Source organism: Pseudophryne corroboree, chromosome 5, assembly GCF_028390025.1.
Source record: "Pseudophryne corroboree isolate aPseCor3 chromosome 5, aPseCor3.hap2, whole genome shotgun sequence".
Classification (NCBI taxonomy): Eukaryota; Metazoa; Chordata; class Amphibia; order Anura; family Myobatrachidae; genus Pseudophryne; species Pseudophryne corroboree.
The window spans coordinates 201,710,254-201,731,264 of NC_086448.1; the positions used below are offsets into that span (position 1 = coordinate 201,710,254).

Here is a 21,011-nt window from a genome sequence, read left to right on the forward strand (position 1 = left end):
CTTATAATGCTGGGTAGCACTGGTACATAGATGGAGAGGCTCCATCTTATAATGCTGAGTAGCACTGGTGCACAGATGGAGAGGTTCCAGCTTATAATGCTGTGTAACACTGGTGCACAGATGGAGAGGTTCCATCTTATAATGCTGAGTAGTGCTGATGCACAGATAGAGAGGTTCCATCTTATAATGCTGAGTAGCACTGGTACACAGATAGAGAGGTTCCAGCTTATAACGCTGAGTAGCACTGGTGCACAGATGAAGAGGTTCCAGCTTATAATGCTGAGTAGCACTGGTGCACAGATGGAAAGGATACAGCTTATAATGCTGAGTAGCACTGGTGCACAGATGGAGAGGTTACAGCTTATTATGTTGAGTAGCACTGGTACATAGATGGAGAGGTTCCAGCTTATGATGCTGAGTAGTACTGGTGCACAGATAGAGAGGTTCCATCTTATAACGCTGAGTAGCAGTGATGCAGATGGAGGGGTTCCAAGTTATGATGCTGAGTAGCAATGGTGCATAGATGGAGAGGTTTCATCTTATAATGCTGAATAGCACTGGTGCACGGATGGAGAGGTTCCAGCTTATAAAGCTGAGTAGCAGAGATGCAGATGAAGATACTCCATCCTATGATGCTGAGTATTACTCGTACAGCTGAAGATGTTCCAGCTTATGATGCTGAGTACTACTTGTCTAGATGAAAATGTTCAAGCTTATGATGCTGAGTAGCACTGTTGCACATGGAGATGATCCAACTTATGATGCTGAGTAGCAATGGTGGAGATGGAGAGGTTCCAACTAATGGTGCTTAGTACTGGTGCAGATGAAGAGGCTCCAGCTTATAATACTGAATAGTACTGGTGCAGATGAAGAGGCTCCAGCTTATAATACTGAATAGTACTGGTGCAGATGGAGATATTCCATTTTATGATGCTGAGTATCACTGGTGCAGATGAAGAAGTTCCAGCTTATGATGCTGATTAGCACTGGTACAGATGTAGGTGTTCTTGCTTATGATGCTTAGTAGCACTGGTGCAGATGGAGAGGTTCCAGTTTATAAGGCTGAGTAGTACTGTTGCAGATGGTGCGGAGTAAAACTGGTGCAGATGGAGAGGTTTCAGCTTATGATGCTGAGTAGCACTGGTGCAGATGGAGAGGTTTCAGCTTATGATGCTGAGTAGCACTGGTGCAGATGAAGAAGCTCCAACTTATGATGCTGAGTAGCACTGGTGCAGATTGAGAGGTTCCAGCTTATAATACGGTGCAGTATTGGTGCAGATGAAGGTGTTCCAGGTTATGATGCTGAATAGCACTGGTGCAGATGAAAAATGGAAGTGGTAACAGATATATTACATCTGGTTTTACAATGCATTTTAGCTTGAACCAAAACACATGAGATATGGTTAAGTTGTCAGCTTCCAAACTTTGACTCTGAAAACAGCATCCCGTACTAAACTGCTATTTAATAAATTTCCCATATAACTTAATTGTAATCATTTTGTCTAAACACTGTGAAGGGGATTTATGAAGTGCTCCTGGTTGGCACTACAGGATGCCTTGGTTTCCCACTACTACGGTTTGATGGTTTGGCCATGGCGCTGCAAACATACCTCCCAACAGTGCCGATTACAGTGGGAAAGTCCATATTTGAGGGGGTTGTGCTGCCATCCCACCGTCAGAATATTTGCCCTGACGCTCAGAAGATTGGGAGGCATTTCCATAGTGACCAGGTGGAGCATGCAGCAGAAGCAGGCAATAACCTATACATTTAAACATCAGATCTTCGTTGGTATACTACTTACTGATAAACATATACTATTAGACTATAGCTAAATGCCATTTATTTAATCATTATGCTTCACATAACCCAAGTACATGTTGCACGGAAGAAAGGCAAATACACTTTACCTTCTATAGCTATATATTTATTTTATCTGACCTCATTCCAGCGTCTGTTCTGCCTCCACCCATTGTTGGATCCATTTACTCCTTTTTTTGTTTTAGTCACACTCACAAATCCAAATACAGCATATCCACTTCTGCACCCACTTCCAAACCACACCATCCATTCCACCCTACATGCCGAGCCAAAGACAATCTCAGTCTGGAACACTGAACCTTCCCAGAACTGCCTGGGATCTATGTTTTCATTTATCCATTCTAAATGACTTTAACCGAACTCCATCCAATGGTTTGGAACAGGTGGAGAAGCATTTGCTTTATGTGCTTCTGTCAAGAGCATTGTTTTAACATTTGAACTTTCTTGACATTGCACACATCCTTTCATTGTTTTCTAAACGCCCTTAGTCAACACTGTCAAGTACAACTGATTGTTACATATTAAGAAATCTTTATAGCAGGTCTACAAGCCAGACATGTTGCAGCAGCACATCTGATACAACAAATCTCATTTACTAGGCTGCAGTGTTGCTCTCTGCTACACAGGCAGCACTGATACAGTGTGTGACTCAAAGTCCTGACTGCACAATCAGACTGCCCACACTGGTAGTCCCTCCTGCCAACTACACAGATGGTATAAACTCACAAGTAACATTAACACTGGACATTTAATTTTATTAAAGTTATACTAAGTCATGCAAACGTTTAAGCATAATAAATTGCTTGCTATAAATCAATTATAAATAATGCTTAAACAAATTAATTAAAATTTTTTAAAACAAGCATGTTCATTGGTGCACAGTTACTGGTGACGGCAAATGCGTGGATAACTTTGTAAAAGAAGTAAATTCATCTAATCCCCAATGCAACAAATTGGGGATTCACCAGAAGTCATGCAGAATCCTGCCAGCACAAAGACATCCATTGTGCCCTGTCTCAGTGTTCATATGAAACTATTTGCTGTTTTGTTTGGAAACTACAGTAACTATTGTTTTGTTTAAAAAGTTTCAGAAACTGACATTTGTAGTTAATCAACATGTCTGTTCTATGCGGCATTTCAGAAAACTGCACACTAGAATACGAATGGAAATACAATTAATTATAAAGAATAAGGAAATTCATAGTAAAAAATAAAATGTAATACAAGTCACCAACCCCTCCCTTCACCAGCATCATGGGGTAACCATGACTGAACTGGTGAATAGGTTCATGACTGCGAAACATCTTCATTGTGGTAAATATATCCTTGTCAGTCTGTGATAAGCGCATAAGTAGTGTAGTGTCCTAGACTCCTCATGCACCTAGCCTCAATATGCCACGCAGCATGAGAGGCCTGGTGCTAGTGAGCCAACAGGTCCTTGCAACTCCCCTAGTGCCGGGCGACTTTTTTGCCAAAAATGTGTCTTGCACCAAGAGACTGTGCTCATTCATTTGATATGCAACACTTTTATATATGTGTGTGACTGAGGGGGAGATGTACTAAGCCTTGGGCCAGGACGTAATGAAATCAGAGTTCATCGGCCGTGCGAAATGCCGGCCAAACTCTGACTTTTTTTTAAAAGGGCAACCATTTACAAGGCATGGTTTAGCCTTGTAAATGATTGCTCCATTAAAAAAAGTCAGAATTCGTCCGGCATCCCGCACGCTCGCTGAACTCAAACTTCATTACATCCCAGCCTTGGAGAGTGATAAAGTGGACGGAGCTGATTGGCTGGTACTTAATCTCTCTCCACAGTATTTCTCCCCAAGGCTTAGCGCATAGACGCCTGAGTCTGTATAAAGAGCATGATGAAACTTGTATTGGAAAAGGGATGCAGTCAATTTACCTCCAATCAAAATCCCGACGGTCGAAATCCCGACAGCAATTGACCGACGGTCAAAATCCCAACATGGACAAAATACCGACATTTAAAATACAGACAAGGTCAAAATACAGACAAGTAAAATGCCGACAGGTCAAAATGCCGACATGAGTTTTTCATGATTTTTTTCATTGAAACCGACTTGTTCATACTTTACCATCCCAGTGGACCTGGAGGGGGAATATAATAGTGTGCCGAACACAGCGAGGCACCGTGTCCGAAGCCGCAAGCCATGCAAGGGGACGCGATACACTTATATGTTGTCCATGTTGACCTATGTCGACATACACACACACAAAAAAACAATGAAAAATGCATGTCGTTATTTTGACCTTGTCAGTATTTTAAATGTCAGTATTTTGTCCATGTCGGGAATTTGACCTTGTCGAGATTTTGACCATCGGTCAATTGATGTCGGGATTTCGACCGTCGGGATTTTGATTGGAGGTATTTCATACCGATCCCTTGGAAAAAAGCTGTGGCTGCTACATTGTAGCACTTCGTACACAGATTCAGAGACTCAGTTGCATGCAAATATACAGTAGCAAAAGTGTCATATAGCAAATTAATCAGCACAGTCTACTGGTATGTCTTAGTCCCATTGCGTTGCCACAAAGATGCATTTTCATCAAAGAAAGACGCCCAACGCAAGCAGAGTCTCACAGGACCTAGCGAGCCGAGAGGGGCTGTTTGGCACGACTACAGCAATGATGTATGAGGACACAGCTCACATTGAATAACTTTTATCAAGGCCAGCACTAGTTTAGCTAAAAACTTGTTCTAACGTAGTACTAAAAACAGAGGGATATGGCTGAACCAGGCAATCACTTTTACATAACATATGACATGTAATATACAGAGCGCAAAATACCACATAATTTGTTATACATCATAAACCCAGTAAGTGCAGGTTGGAATACAGGGATAAGGAGGTCATAAATACCCAAATAATATATGACCTAGAAATCAATCTTTGCTATAGAAAGACAAATGCAGTAATCTGGTTCTAACTAAGAGAGAACTGCTGTGAAGTTACAGCCCCGCTGAGTGATGTCACAGATAATTGATGAAGACAGTGGCTGTTTTATTACCAGGAATTTTCTGGGCAATGAAAACTAAAGGACTGTCCCAAAATATCAGAATTTCACTTCATGCCTTTCATTTGCTGGATATTTGTATTTCAGACATACTTTTTAAACATAACTATTTCTTTTTCCTGTTAGGGAAAAACAAAAAACCTTTATCAGCTTATACAGTAACTCTAATGCTGGCAGTGGGAAGTCCACTGTCTCCAGTTCCCATTTGTCACCGATATATATGTGCTCCTATTGTTCTTCCTACTACTACAGTGCGCCAAAATGATGCAGCTGTGATATACATTGAACATGACACTATGGAAATGAATAGAAGTGCAATATTAATTTGTAACATTGGTATAGTGACCTAAATACATTAAGCTCTGAAAATACAGCACACAACATATTCAGAACTTTATTTCAGGAACCCTTGCCATCTACAGTTGGAGTTTGTTTCCACAGCCCTGCTCCTTTCAGATCCCTCCGCCCCGGTCAGGCTCCTTCTGTGGAACTTGCGCATGTGTGAACCCAAGCTCATGGATGAGCAGCAGCGGCAGTGCTAAGTGTAGGGATCGCGGGGACAGCAGTCTCTGATCAGCTGTCTCTGCACTGGAACAATGTTGTATTTCTCCATAAATTTTGTTTACACCCCTACTACTTGCGGCGAGTTGGATACTTAATTATCGGGGGGGGGGGGGGGGGGGCGTCGATCTCCAATAAATAACACGTAGACTCCCAAATTTGTGGTAAAGTGGATAAGTCTCCCACATCCCGATGCTTTCCAGGTATAGTGAGCAGGGCAAGAGTCCTTACGACACAATTCTCTATGAATTGTTATCATTGTGCTCTGCCCCCAGTGACATACTGCCAAGAATAACCGCAAAAGTCAACTATGTTAATCATGCCAATGACACACTGCAATAATGAACTGACACTGAGTATGTCTTGTTTAATTAATGGAGACAGACACCCTCTCTGTGAGTTTAACAACTATTTTCTTACCCTCAAATGGAGATACAGTAAACTTCTTAAGAAATGATGGCAAAGACTACTCTTCTTTCCAGGAAAATACAGTGCATGTAGCATATAGCAATTTTACACATAGAAAAGTGTCAAATGTGTCGCCTTTTTCTACAAGTTTATTTCCAACTCCACATTAGTTACTTTCTCTCTGTGTGATTAAGTCTGGTTTCAACAGATCATAAAAACGTTTTTGCAAGGCCGGGAAGAGGCGAAAGGTGTAAGTTTCCGCTGGGTGATAATCATCTTAGAAATTAGGGCTGCTGTAATGCAGAACGGTTAGCAAATGAAAAGTGTTTCTAAATATAATAGTTTTTTTGTACATCGTTGCTGTGATCTCAGTGTCCAGACTCCAGACCTTGGTAATAAGTCCCAGATGGATTAGAACTTAATGCTAGACTCACTGTGCCTTAGGAGCCACACCTATGTAGTGTTATGTACAAGCTCAGAAACAGCAGCAATAAAGATTTCATGATTCACTCCTGACTGGCATCCTCACTGGCCGAACCAGGCACCGTCAGAGTGATGGCATTCTATATGTGGATCTGCAATTCAGAGAGCTTATGGTCTATGTCCCATGTGTCCCACACTTGACTACTCTCATCACTAGCCTGATCCTGTATGCTGAATAGAACAGACCCTTACCTGTTCGGTAGACAAAGTTGCCTTCAGTTTCCGAGGATGAAGGGGATACAAGCTCTTCCTCAAACTCATTGGAGCTAAATGACCCTGAGTGGTTCCTCTGCCTTGTCTTTTCCCTCATAACCGCATTAGTGGCCATGACATGCCGTAAGGAGTCATTGAGATAACGGTGCAATAAACTGCTTTTGTATTTCGGAGGGGACACATAATCTTCATTGTTAGTAGCTTCTGCTCTGATCCCTGACTTGATGACTGAGCTCTGGTTATTAATCACAGTATGATGGATGGGCTTGTCATATCCTTCCTCATTAGTGTGACTCCTTGGATCATTTTCTCCATCTGAAATGTAATAAAGAGGCGTAAGATTTTCAGTGTCCTCTCATACCAGAAATCTGTGTTTAAAGTGCAAATCCATCTACAGTATATATACAGTGCAGTAACCTACAGGAACTACCAGTAGACATTTGTTTTCAATGTTCAACATAATTGTTTATCAAATCTACCACAGGGATGTGTGATCCTTGCTACCACTCAGGGCACAAGGCTGAAGGTGCTGAACTGTCGCCTCCTATTGATGGCACCCCAAACTGTTGCCTCCTCTTGATGGCACCCCAACACTCTGTTCTGCCTATTGCAAGAAGTGATGCAGCCCAGGTGCCACCTTCCTGCTACTCCGCAGCTCCCCCCATGCTAGCTATGTGTATTCTTGACATCAAGTGTACGATGGGACTGGGGTCTGCAATATCAGTGAGCGGGGGCACCATGCTATGCTATGACTGCTATGGATAACTGTACATTTGCAGATTTATTTGTAAATAACTTTCATTGTGTTCTAGACTTAAGGCTCTGAACCAGTTGAAAGTGAACCTGCTAAGAACAAACTAAGAGCCTAATTCAGCTTGACTCACTGAAGTGCGAAAATCACTATTTGCGCGCATGCGCGAGGACTTAGATTGCGATGCATGACGTCACACATAGCTGCTGCGACCCAAAACATGGCGGCCTGGCGACTGCCTTCAGAGCTAGGCTGCAGAGACAGGGGGTTACCCTAAGCATTTCTCGCAAACCTACAACTCATGCTGAAATAGGCCCTAATTCTCCAAGACAGTGACAGCGTTTGATAAATCAGTACAAATGTTTTCTGGAATGTTTTGAAATTTAGATTATAAACGGTAAAAAAAATAATCAAGCTAAATTCAACCAATTTTGAGCAGTTCCATCAATACTTGAAGTAGTTCACACATGTAGTGCAGTCTACTACGCGTGTGAGCTTAAATTAATAGTTTAGAGAACCTTGAACGCAAATGACATTTACAACTTTAAACATAATAGTGTTTGCTGCTTAAAATATTGGAATATTATTTAAAAATACTATTTTTAATCTGAACATACAACAGAGAAACTAAAATGCAAACAGTGTAATATGACCTGCGAGTAATAAACATGAACTGCATATTTATGGAAATAGAGCATAGTGGAGATTGTACCGCAAACATCTCTGCGGCCATCCACTAATAAGATGAGATCACATTTCAAACATCTGAAATTTATTAGCTTCTCTACTGTGGATAGCTCAAGAGATCTAAGTTGCGCTTCAGCCCTTTAAATTCTAAGCAAACATGCACTATACTATATATATATACAGTGGGGTTTGAAAGTTTGGGCACCCCAGGCAAAAATTCATTTTAATGTGCAAAAAGAAGCCAAGGAAAGATGGAAAAATCTCCAAAAGGCATCAAATTACAGATTAGACATTCTTATAACATGTCAAAAAAAGTTTGATTTTATTTCCATCATTTACACTTTCAAAAGAACAGAAAACAAAAAATGGCGTCTGCAAAAGTTTGGGCACCCTGCAGAGTTAATACCTTGTACTGCCCCCTTTGGCAAGCATCACAGCTTGTAAACGCTTTTTGTAGCCAGCCAAGAGTCTTTCAATTCTTGTTTGAGGTATCTTCGCCCATTCTTCCTTACAAAAGTCTTCCAGTTCTTTGAGATCCCTGGGCTGTCTGTGACGCACTGCTCTTTTAAGGTCTATCCATAGATTTTCAATTATGTTGATGTCAGGAGATTGTGAAGGCCATGGCAAAACCTTCAGTTTACGCCTCTTGATGTAATCCACCGTGGATTTTGAGGTGTGTTTAGGATCATTATCCATTTGTAGAAGCCAGCCTCTCTTTAACTTCAGCTTTTTCACAGATGGCATCAAGTTAGCGTCCAAAATTTGCTGGAATCTTATTGAATCCATTTTTCCTTCTACTCGTGAAATGTTCCCTGTGCCACTGGCTGCAATACAACCCCAAAGCATGATTGATCCACCCCCATGCTTAACAGTTGGACAGAGGTTCTTTTCATTTAATTCTGTGCCCTTCCTTCTCCAAACGTACCTTTGCTCATTCCGGCCAAAAAGTTCTATTTTAACCTCACCGGTCCACAGAACTTTATTCCAAAATACATCAGGCTTGTCTATATGTTCATTTGCAAACTTCAAACGCTGATTTTTCTGGTGAGGACGTAGAAGAGGTTTTCTTCTGATGACTCTTCCATGAAGACCATATTTGTACAAGTATCTCTTTATAGTGGAATAGTGTACTCCAACTCCAGTGTCTGCCAGATCTTCCTGGAGGGATCGTGCAGTCAAACGTGGATTTTGACTTGCTTTTCTCACAATCCTGCGAGCTGTTCTGTCTGATATTTTTCTTGGTCTTCCAGATCTTGCTTTAACTTCCACTGTTCCTGATGACTGCCATTTCTTAATTACATTCCGAACAGAGGATAGGGGCATCTGATAACGCTTTGCTATCTTCTTATAGCCTTCTCCTGCTTTGTGAGTGTCAACTATTCTCAGTTTCAGTGTTCTACACAACTGCTTAGAGGAACCCATGGTGCTGATTGTTGGAGCAAGGTCAGATGAGTCTGGGCTTTTAAAACCTTTGAGATTGACATCACCTGGTCTTTCCAGACGATGATTGAGAACAATCCATGACACTGCCAGGTCTCAGCTGTCCAAAGGGGGCAGTACAAGGTATTAACTCTGAAGGGGGCCAAAACTTTTACAGACACCATTTTTTGTTTTCTTTTGAAAGTGTAAATAATGGAAATAAAAAGTGTAAATGATGGAAATAAAATCAAACTTTTTTTGACATGTTATAAGAATGTCTAATCTGTAATTTGATGCCTTTTGGGGATTTTTCCAACTTTCCTTGGCTTCTTTTTGCACATTAAAATGAATTTTTGCCTGGGGTGCCCAAACTTTCAAACCCCACTGTATGTATATATATTTTTTTTATATATATATATATATATATATATATATATACACACACACCGTACCACAGGAGGTCCACATTGGACAAACACCCGGAGACCAGCACACCACCAATTAGAAAAATATAAAAACAGTTTTTAATGGAAAAAAGCATCAGGCCTTTAGTATAAACTATAAATAGCGGCATTATACTCATCCAAATATTAAGGCTGTTGTCAGGAATCAGGTACATGGCCATCCCCACAGCATAGTTGCCTACCCTCCCTCATTCTGCAGGAGACTCCGTGAAATAGAAGCAATCTCCCTGACTCCCTGAATAGACCAGCACTCTCTCTGATTGCACCTTATCCCCATTATGTAGCTATTACTTTCTTGGGGGAAAAACAAATTCAGAGATGCATACATTCAAATCAGTGTCATTTCCCTGCATTGGTTATAAGGCACAATGATATCTATGGCTACATGCATTTTAAATAAAGTTTCTCGTGGCCACTTACAGTATATGGCACCTCTTGTAAAACACAATACACAAACAAAGCCTGCAAAATATCAGTGTATTTTCTTCAACAAGTACATTTTACTAACTTTGGGGATCATTTACATTTGGATGTAAGTCATTTTCATGACACGCCTCTCCGATGTAGCAGTACACGTCCGTGTTGATAGGTGTTACTTTCACAATCTCCCTGAAATGCTTTTTCAAAAGTAGGCAGTATGCCCCACGGCCCGTTTCAGTTATTACACCTTCCTCATAGCTGACCCCATGAGGAAGGTGCAATAACCGAAACGGGCCATAGGGATGGCCATGTACCTGATTGCTGACTACATCCTTAATATTAGGATGCGTATAATGCTGCTATTTATACAAAAGGACTGATGCTTTTTTCACTAAAACCTGTTTTTCTATTTTTCTAATTTGTGGTGTGCTGGTCTCCGGGTGTTTGTCCCATGTGGACCTCCTGTGGTACGGTCTATGCATGAATATTTGACCTGGCACGCTCCGTTTATTTAATATAAGTCAGTGCGATTTGCTGCTGGACAATATATATATACACTGCTCAAAAAAATAAAGGGAACACTAAAATAACACATCCTAGATCTGAATGAATGAAATATTCTTTTCTCTGACGTCCTAGTGGATGCTGGGACTCCGTCAGGACCATGGGGATTAGCGGCTCCGCAGGAGACAGGGCAAAAAAATAAAAGCTTTAGGACTAGGTGGTGTGCACTGGCTCCTCCCCCTATGACCCTCCTCCAAGCCTCAGTTAGGTTTTTGTGCCCGTCCGAGCAGGGTGCAATCTAGGTGGCTCTCCTAAAGAGCTGCTTAGAAAAAGTTATTAGGTTTTTTATTTTCAGTGAGTCCTGCTGGCAACAGGCTCACTGCAACGAGGGACTTAGGGGAGAAGAAGTGAACTCACCTGCGTGCAGGATGGATTGGCTTCTTAGGCTACTGGACACCATTAGCTCCAGAGGGATCGAACACAGGCCCAGCCATGGAGTCCGGTCCCGGAGCCGCGCCGCCGACCCCCTTGCAGATGCCGAAAAGTGAAGAGGTCCAGAAACCGGCGGCAGAAGACTTTTCAGTCTTCATGAGGTAGCGCACAGCACTGCAGCTGTGCGCCATTGTTGTCAGCACACTTCACACCAGCGGTCACTGAGGGTGCAGGGCGCTGGGGGGGGGCGCCCTGGGCAGCAATGATAATACCTTGTTCTGGCTAAAAATACATCACATATAGCCCCTGGGGCTATATGGATGTATTTAACCCCTGCCAGGTCTCACAAACACCGGGAGAAGAGCCCGCCGAAATAGGGGGCGGGGCCTATCTCCTCAGCACACAGCGCCATTTTCCTGCACAGCTCCGCTGCGAGGAAGGCTCCCAGGACTCTCCCCTGCACTGCACTACAGAAACAGGGTAAAAAAACAGAGAGGGGGTGCACTTTTTTGGCGATATTGATATATTAAGCTGCTATAAAGGAAACAACACTTCTGTGGGGTTGTTCCTATATATTTATAGCGCTTGGGTGTGTGCTGGCAAACTCTCCCTCTGTCTCCCCAAAGGGCTAGTGGGGTCCTGTCTTCGATAAGAGCATTCCCTGTGTGTCTGCTGTGTGTCGGTACGTGTGTGTCGACATGTATGAGGACGATGTTGGTGTGGAGGCGGAGCAATTGCCGGTAATGGTGATGTCACCCCCTAGGGAGTCGACACCGGAATGGATGGCTTTGTTTATGGAATTACGTGATAATGTCAGCACGTTACAGAAATCAGTTGACGACATGAGACGGCCGGCAAACCAGTTAGTACCTGTCCAGGCGTCTCAGACACCGTCAGGGGCTGTAAAACGCCCTTTACCTCAGTCGGTCGACACAGACCCAGACACCGAATCTAGTGTCGACGGTGAAGAAACAAATGTATTTTCCAGTAGGGCCACACGTTATATGATCACGGCAATGAAGGAGGCTTTGCATATCTCTGATACTGCAAGTACCACAAAAAGGGGTATTATGTGGGGTCTGAAAAAACTACCTGTAGTTTTTCCTGAATCAGAGGAATTGAATGAAGTGTGTGATGAAGCGTGGGTTAACCCCGATAGAAAACTGCTAATTTCAAAGAAGTTATTGGCATTATATCCTTTCCCGCCAGAGGTTAGGGCGCGCTGGGAAACACCCCCTAGGGTGGATAAGGCACTCACACGCTTATCAAAACAAGTGGCGTTACCGTCTCCTGAAACGGCCGCCCTCAAGGATCCAGCTGATAGGAGGCTGGAAACTACCCTGAAAAGTATATACACTCATACTGGTGTTATACTGCGACCAGCCATCGCCTCTGCATGGATGTGCAGTGCTGGGGTGGTTTGGTCGGATTCCCTGACTGAAAATATTGATACCCTGGATAGGGACAGTATTTTATTGACTATAGAGCAATTAAAGGATGCTTTTCTTTATATGCGAGATGCTCAGAGGGATATTTGCACTCTGGCATCGAGAGTAAGTGCGATGTCCATATCTGCCAGAAGAAGTTTATGGACGCGACAGTGGTCAGGTGATGCGGATTCCAAACGGCATATGGAAGTATTGCCGTATAAAGGGGAGGAATTATTTGGGGTCGGTCTATCGGATTTGGTGGCCACGGCAACCGCCGGGAAATCCACCTTTTTACCTCAGGTCCCCTCCCAACAGAAAAAGACACCGTCTTTTCAGCCGCAGTCCCTTCGTTCCTATAAGAACAAGCGGGCAAAAGGACAGTCATATCTGCCCCGAGGCAAAGGAAAGGGTAAGAGAGTGCACCAAGCAGCTCCCTCCCAGGAGCAGAAGCCCTCCCCGGCTTCTGCAAAGCCCTCAGCATGACGTTGGGGCTTTACAAGCGGACTCAGGGGCGGTGGGGGGTCGACTCAAGAATTTCAGCGCACAGTGGGCTCACTCACAGGTGGACCCCTGGATCCTGCAGGTAGTATCTCAGGGTTACAGGTTGGAATTCGAGAAGTCTCCCCCTCGCCGGTTCCTAAAGTCTGCTCTGCCAACGTCTCCCTCAGACAGGGCGACGGTATTGGAAGCCATTCACAAGCTGTATTCTCAGCAGGTGATAGTCAAGGTACCCCTCCTACAACAGGGAAAGGGGTATTATTCCACACTATTTGTGGTACCGAAGCCGGACGGCTCGGTAAGACCTATTCTAAATCTGAAATCTTTGAACCTGTACATACAAAAATTCAAGTTCAAGATGGAGTCACTCAGAGCAGTGATAGCGAATCTGGAAGAAGGGGACTTTATGGTGTCCCTGGACATCAAGGATGCTTACCTGCATGTCCCAATTTGCCCTTCACATCAAGGGTACCTCAGGTTCGTGGTGCAAAACTGTCATTATCAGTTTCAGACCCTGCCGTTTGGATTGTCCACGGCACCTCGGGTCTTTACCAAGGTAATGGCCGAAATGATGTTTCTTCTGCGAAGAAAAGGCGTATTAATTATCCCTTACTTGGACGATCTCCTGATAAGGGCAAGGTCCAGAGAACAGCTGGGGGACGTAGTAGCACTAACCCAAGTAGTGCTGCAACAGCACGGGTGGATTCTGAATTTTCCAAAATCTCAATTGACCCCGACGACACGTCTGCTGTTCCTGGGAATGATTCTGGACACGGTTCAGAAAAAGGTGTTTCTTCCGGAGGAGAAAGCCAGGGAGTTATCCGAACTTGTCAGGAACCTCCTAAAACCAGGAAAAGTGTCTGTGCATCAATGCACAAGAGTCCTGGGAAAAATGGTGGCTTCTTACGAAGCGATTCCATTCGGCAGATTCCACGCACGAACTTTTCAGTGGGATCTGCTGGACAAATGGTCCGGATCGCATCTGCAGATGCATCAGCGGATAACTTTGTCTCCACGGACAAGGGTGTCTCTTCTGTGGTGGTTGCAGAGTGCTCATCTGTTAGAGGGCCGCAGATTCGGCATACAGGACTGGGTCCTGGTGACCACGGATGCCAGTCTGAGAGGCTGGGGAGCGGTCACACAGGGAAGAAACTTCCAGGGAGTGTGGTCAAGCCTGGAGATGTCTCTTCACATAAATATACTGGAGCTAAGAGCGATTTACAATGCTCTAAGCCTGGCAAAACCCCTGCTTCAGGGTCAGCCGGTGTTGATCCAGTCGGACAACATCACGGCAGTCGCCCACGTAAACAGACAGGGCGGCACAAGAAGCAGGAGGGCAATGGCAGAAGCTGCAAGGATTCTTCGCTGGGCGGAAGATCATGTGATAGCACTGTCAGCAGTGTTCATTCCGGGAGTGGACAACTGGGAAGCGGACTTCCTCAGCAGACACGATCTACACCCGGGAGAGTGGGGACTTCATCCAGAAGTCTTCCACATGATTGTGAACCGTTGGGAAAAACCAAAGGTGGATATGATGGCGTCCCGCCTCAACAAAAAACTGGACAGGTATTGCTCCAGGTCAAGAGACCCTCAGGCAATAGCTGTGGACGCTCTGGTAACACCGTGGGTGTTCCAGTCAGTGTATGTGTTTCCTCCTCTGCCTCTCATACCAAAAGTACTGAGAATTATACGGCAAAGGGGAGTAAGAACGATACTCGTGGCTCCGGATTGGCCAAGAAGAACTTGGTACCCGGAACTTCAGGTGATGCTCACGGAAGATCCGTGGCCTCTACCTCTAAGACGGGACCTGCTTCAGCAGGGACCGTGTCTATTCCAAGACTTACCGCGGCTGCGTTTGACGGCATGGCGGTTGAACGCCGAATTCTAAGGGAAAAAGGCATTCCGGAAGAGGTCATCCCTACCCTGGTAAAAGCCAGGAAGGAGGTGACTGCACAACATTATCACCGCATTTGGAGAAAATATGTTGCGTGGTGTGAGGCCAGGAAGGCCCCGACGGAGGAATTTCAACTGGGTCGATTCCTACATTTCCTGCAAACAGGATTGTCTATGGGCCTCAAATTAGGGTCCATTAAGGTTCAAATTTCGGCCCTGTCGATTTTCTTCCAGAAAGAATTGGCTTCAGTTCCTGAAGTCCAGACTTTTGTAAAAGGAGTACTACATATACAGCCCCCGGTTGTGCCCCCAGTGGCTCCGTGGGATCTTAATGTAGTTTTGGATTTTCTCAAATCCCATTGGTTTGAGCCACTCAAATCGGTGGATTTGAAATATCTTACATGGAAAGTAACCATGCTACTGACCCTGGCTTCAGCCAGGAGAGTGTCAGAATGGGCGGCTTTATCGTATAAAAGCCCATATCTGATTTTCCATTCGGACAGGGCAGAACTGCGGACGCGTCCTCAGTTTCTGCCTAAGGTGGTTTCAGCGTTTCACCTGAACCAGCCTATTGTGGTGCCTGCGGCTACTAGCGATTTGGAGGATTCCAAGTTGCTGGACGTTGTCAGGGCATTGAAAATATATATTTCAAGGACGGCTGGAGTCAGAAAATCTGACTCGCTGGTTATACTGTATGCACCCAACAAGCTGGGTGCTCCTGCTTCTAAGCAGACGATTGCTCGTTGGATTTGTAGCACAATTCAACTTGCACATTTTGTGGCAGGCCTGCCACAGCCTAAATCTATCAAGGCCCATTCCACAAGGAAGGTGGGCTCATCTTGGGCGGCTCCCCGAGGGGTCTCGGCATTACAACTCTGCCGAGCAGCTACGTGGTCGGGGGAGAACACGTTTGTAAAATTCTACAAATTTGATACCCTGGCTAAAGAGGACCTGGAGTTCTCTCATTCGGTGCTGCAGAGTCATCCGCACTCTCCCGCCCGTTTGGGAGCTTTGGTATAATCCCCATGGTCCTGACGGAGTCCCAGCATCCACTAGGACGTCAGAGAAAATAAGATTTTACTTACCGATAAATCTATTTCTCGTAGTCCGTAGTGGATGCTGGGCGCCCATCCCAAGTGCGGATTGTCTGCAATACTTGTACATAGTTATTGTTACAAAAAAATCGGGTTGTTATTGTTGTGAGCCGTCTGTTCAGAGGCTCCTACGTTGTCATACTGTTAACTGGGTTCAGATCACAAGTTGTACGGTGTGATTGGTGTGGCTGGTATGAGTCTTACCCGGGATTCAAAATCCTTCCTTATTGTGTACGCTCGTCCGGGCACAGTATCCTAACTGAGGCTTGGAGGAGGGTCATAGGGGGAGGAGCCAGTGCACACCACCTAGTCCTAAAGCTTTTATTTTTGTGCCCTGTCTCCTGCGGAGCCGCTAATCCCCATGGTCCTGACGGAGTCCCAGCATCCACTACGGACTACGAGAAATAGATTTATCGGTAAGTAAAATCTTATTATTAAATACTTTGTTCTTTACATAGTTGAATGTGCTGACAACAAAATCACACAAAAATGATCAATGGAAATCAAATTTATTAACCCATGGAGGTCTGGATTTGGAGTCACCCTCAAAATTAAAGTGGAAAAACACACTACAGGCTGATCCAACTTTGATGTAATGTCCTTAAAACAAGTAAAAATGAGGCTCAGTAGAGTGTGTGGCCTCCACGTGCCTGTATGACCTCCCTACAATGCCTGGGTATGCTCCTGATGAGGTGGCGGATGGTCTCCTGAGGGATGTCCTCCCAGACCTGGACTAAAGCATCCGCCAACTCCTGGACAGTCTGTGGTGCAACGTGGCATTGGTGGATGGAGCGAGACATGATGTCCCAGATGTGCTCAATTGGATTCAGGTCTGGGGAACGGGCGGGCCAGTCCATAGCATCAATGCCTTCGTCTTGCAGGAACTGCTGACACACTTCTGCCACATGAGGTCTAGCATTGTCTTGCATTAGGAGGAACCCAGGGCCAACCGCACCAGCATATGGTCTCACAAGGAGTCTGAGGATCTCATCTCGGTACCTAATGGCAGTCAGGCTACCTCTGGTGAGCACATGGAGGGCTGTGCAGCCCCCCAAAGAAATGCTACCCACACCATTACTTACCCACTGCCAAACCGGTCATGCTGGAGGATGTTGCAGGCAGCAGAACGTTCTCCTTGGCGTCTCCAGACTCTGTCACGTCTGTCACATGTGCTCAGTGAGAACCTGCTTTCATCTGTGAAGAGCACAGGGCGCCAGTGGCGAATTTGCCAATCTTGGTGTTCTCTGGCAAATGCCAAACGTCCTGCACGGTGTTGGGCTGTAAGCACAACCCCCACCTGTAGACGTTGGGCCCTCATACCACCCTCATGGAGTCTGTTTCTGATCGTTTGAGTAGACACATGCACATTTGTGGCTTGCTGGAGGTCATTTTGCAGGGCTCTGGCAGTGCTCCTCCTGTTCCTCCTTGCACAAAGGCAGAGGTAGCGGGGTCCTGCTGCTGGGTTGTTGCCCTCCTACGGCCTCCTCCACGTCTCCTGATGTACTGGCCTGTCTTCTGGTAGCGCCTCCATGCTCTGGACAGACACAGGAAACCTTCTTGCCACAGCTCGCATTGATGTGCCAGCCTGGATGAGCTGCACTACCTGAGCCACTTGTGTGGGTTGTAGGAAGGTCATACAGGCACGTGGAGGCCACACACACTACTGAGCCTCATTTTGACTTGTTTTAAGGACATTACATCAAAGTTGGATCAGCCTGTAGTGTGTTTTTCCACTTTAATTTTGAGGGTGACTCCAAATCCAGACCTCCATGGGTTAATACATTTGATTTCCATTGATAATTTTTGTGTGATTTTGTTGTCAGCACAGTCAACTATGTAAAGAACAAAGTATTTGATAAGAATATTTCATTCATTCAGATCTAGGATGTGTTATTTTAGTGTTCCCTTTATTTTTTTGAGCAGTCTATATCTATATATCTATATCTATCAATATATATATATATATATATATATATATAATAAATGCAAAGGCAAGCACCTACCAAAAATAAAGAAAATGTTGTGTAGAGGTATTATAGTTAAAGTAGAAGCGGCGCACATAGGAACTTTCAATAAACATATATGTTCATTATGTGGAAAAGGCAATGTTTTGGAAACAAGTGTGCTCCTGTCTCTAGCTAGATATGTATACACACACACACACACACACACACACACACACACACACACACACACACACACACACATGAAAAATCAATAAATCTGAGAAACTATGGGGGAAATTCAATTGTTTTGCAGGTTTAGCTGCATAAAGCGGCTAAACCAGACCAAACTAATGGGCGTGATGTGAAAAGTCCCGTTTCAATGCTCAAACAGGTTACTTTTTGCGCATTTCAACTCACCACCCACCGGGGAGTGAAATGCTGGTGTCGGCAGCCAATCCTAGCTAAAATTGAATAGCTCCGTTGGGCGCCATCTGCTGGCTCCGAGCAAAAATTACAATTGAATTCCCCTCTATAAATAAGGGGTACTTGGTAAACATTTATAGGAATAATAAAATGCCTAAAACGAAATTAATCTAGAGATTATGAAATGCATCAGTTACAGTTTTAGTATTGCATACACTGAAATAAACATAATGGGTGTGATCACATTTGCATGTAAGTCGGCCGGAAATGCACCAAGAAGCACCATAACAGCACTAAAACTGACAGAGATGAAGGGATAAAGATGCGGGAGAAGCTTCCGGTGCTTGTAATTTATGTGGAGGCAGGCAGTAATCCTATATAATAAAAGGTTGACGCTGCTCCTCACCTCTATGGGGAGAATTCATGTATTTGGCACGCCGGCGGCCACTAGATGGATCTTGAAGGAGCAATTCAAGTGTTGCTCCATTCAGGAGCGCGCAGCCGCCTGCGCTGACATTACTGTTATGTCATTCTGCCATTGTGACGGGCTTGTAACTAGTGAATAACGTATTATATCTACTTGCATCATGTATGAAAAAGCCAATTTGGAATTTATGGCTCGTATAAGCACTGTTTGTTTGTTTGTTTGTTTTTTCTGCAATTTAAAGGCAATATGATTTTCAAGTGCTAAAAACCTTTAAAATACGCAACCAATAGCTTTAATAGAACTCCCTTTTAATAAAATCCCATTTTGTTTATTATCCCTTAGCTCTGTGTATAATGTACAACTTTGACTCAGGTTGAATGAAGGTTGAATGAATCAGAAAAAGGTTTATTTTGCCAAGTCTAATGAGACAGGGAAGACTAGGGTCACGCACTCAGGAAGGACAGGCTAGGTAGTAAACCTGTATTTCAATCACAGGTTCGGTCGTGACCTCCTTTATGGACTGTATTGTTGTGTTACAACCTTCACTAACAAACTTCATCTCTGTACCAATAAACATTCCCGGCTGGCTCTGGGTATAGTAACTGTGTTTTTTAGACTTTAATATGTAACTTTTGCTTCACAGAAATAGTCCTCCTTTCTTAGAAGGTCTGGCTAGCCTCCAATCTAAATATAAATACAGTATATAGGCTACCTTTGCGTAACCCGCATGTAAGGGATCAAATATCTCCACGTGTATGTTTCATGTATGACATCTTGAGTTAATTTTATATATATATATATATATATATATATATATACAGGTTGAGTATCCCATATCCAAATATTCCGAAATACGGAATATTCCGAAATACAGACTTTTTTGAGTGAGACTGAGATAGTGAAACCTTTGTTTTTTGATGGCTCAATGTACACAAACTTTGTTTAATACTCAAAGTTATTAAAAATATTGTATTAAATGACATTCAGGCTGTGTGCATAAGGTGTATATGAAACATAAATAAATTGTGTGAATGTACACACACTTTGTTTAATGCACAAAGTTATAAAAAATATTGGCTAAAATGACCTTCAGGCATTGTGTATAAGGTGTATATGTAACATAAATGCATTTTGTGCTTAGACTTGGGTCCTATCACCATGATATCTCATTATGGTATGCAATTATTCCAAAATACGGAGAAATCCGATATCCAAAATTCCTCTGTTCCCAAGCATTTTGGATAAGGGATACTCAACCTGTATATATATATATATATATATATATATATATATATATATATAGTGCAATACTGCAGTTCCCTCTCAGACCACTGTGTGGAGTAAAGAGCAATGTATCATACTATTTCTATCAGCGGACAGGCAGCAGACTTGCCATACATGCTGTTGCGCTGTTTTTTACCTAGTATGTTTTTGAGCAGGGGTGTTTTATATGTAACATCATTACATGTGTACCACCAAAAACAGAACACTGGGGCTAATGCAGAGTTAACCACAAGTCAGCCATAATAACACCCGAATTATGTGCACATTTGAACATTCACCCGTATGCTAAGATGCATACATCTATGCAACTGCACACAACAACCCACATGTTTGGTCGCACACAGCCATCATCACTGTCCTATTCTTGCAAGAGATCCATCAGAAAATCCTTCATAGCCCATAGTTCCACCTGCACACCACCTACACACTCTCGTCACACTTACCATACATACTGTACACAGGGACTGTTACCACCCAGTTACCCGCCTTGAGACACAAGTGGAGATGACTGAGTTGTGTATGACTCAGGGGCTGATTTATCACCATCCACTCAGATGGTATGTGATAAAATCCCAATCTGCAGTGCCATCGCATGAATGTATAAATTATTGCATGCAGAAAGCTCTGTCCCTGCAATGCCACTCCGCAGCCAAATTGGGGTATTTGTCATAAACAATCGCTGATGCCAAACATCCCCCCTCCCCCTGTTGTGACAAACCACCCCTAGCTGATAATATTCACCAGAGGCATGGATCAGTGATCAGTGCTCCTGGAGTGCTGCCATTCATTATGTCTCCCTGCTTCTGTGATCCCCAG

At 43.8% G+C, this 21,011-nt stretch overlaps 1 protein-coding gene across 2 annotated transcripts in view; it reads right to left on the bottom strand.

The window, feature by feature from the left end:
• MKX (mohawk homeobox) overlaps positions 1–21,011 on the bottom strand; it is a 151,578-nt gene that overhangs the window by 67,252 nt on the left and 63,315 nt on the right. For both annotated transcript variants that reach the window (XM_063924849.1, XM_063924850.1), the window contains exon 5: positions 6,503–6,838. In XM_063924849.1, coding sequence (XP_063780919.1) covers positions 6,503–6,838 — 336 coding nt within the window. The remainder of the gene's footprint in view (positions 1–6,502; positions 6,839–21,011) is intronic.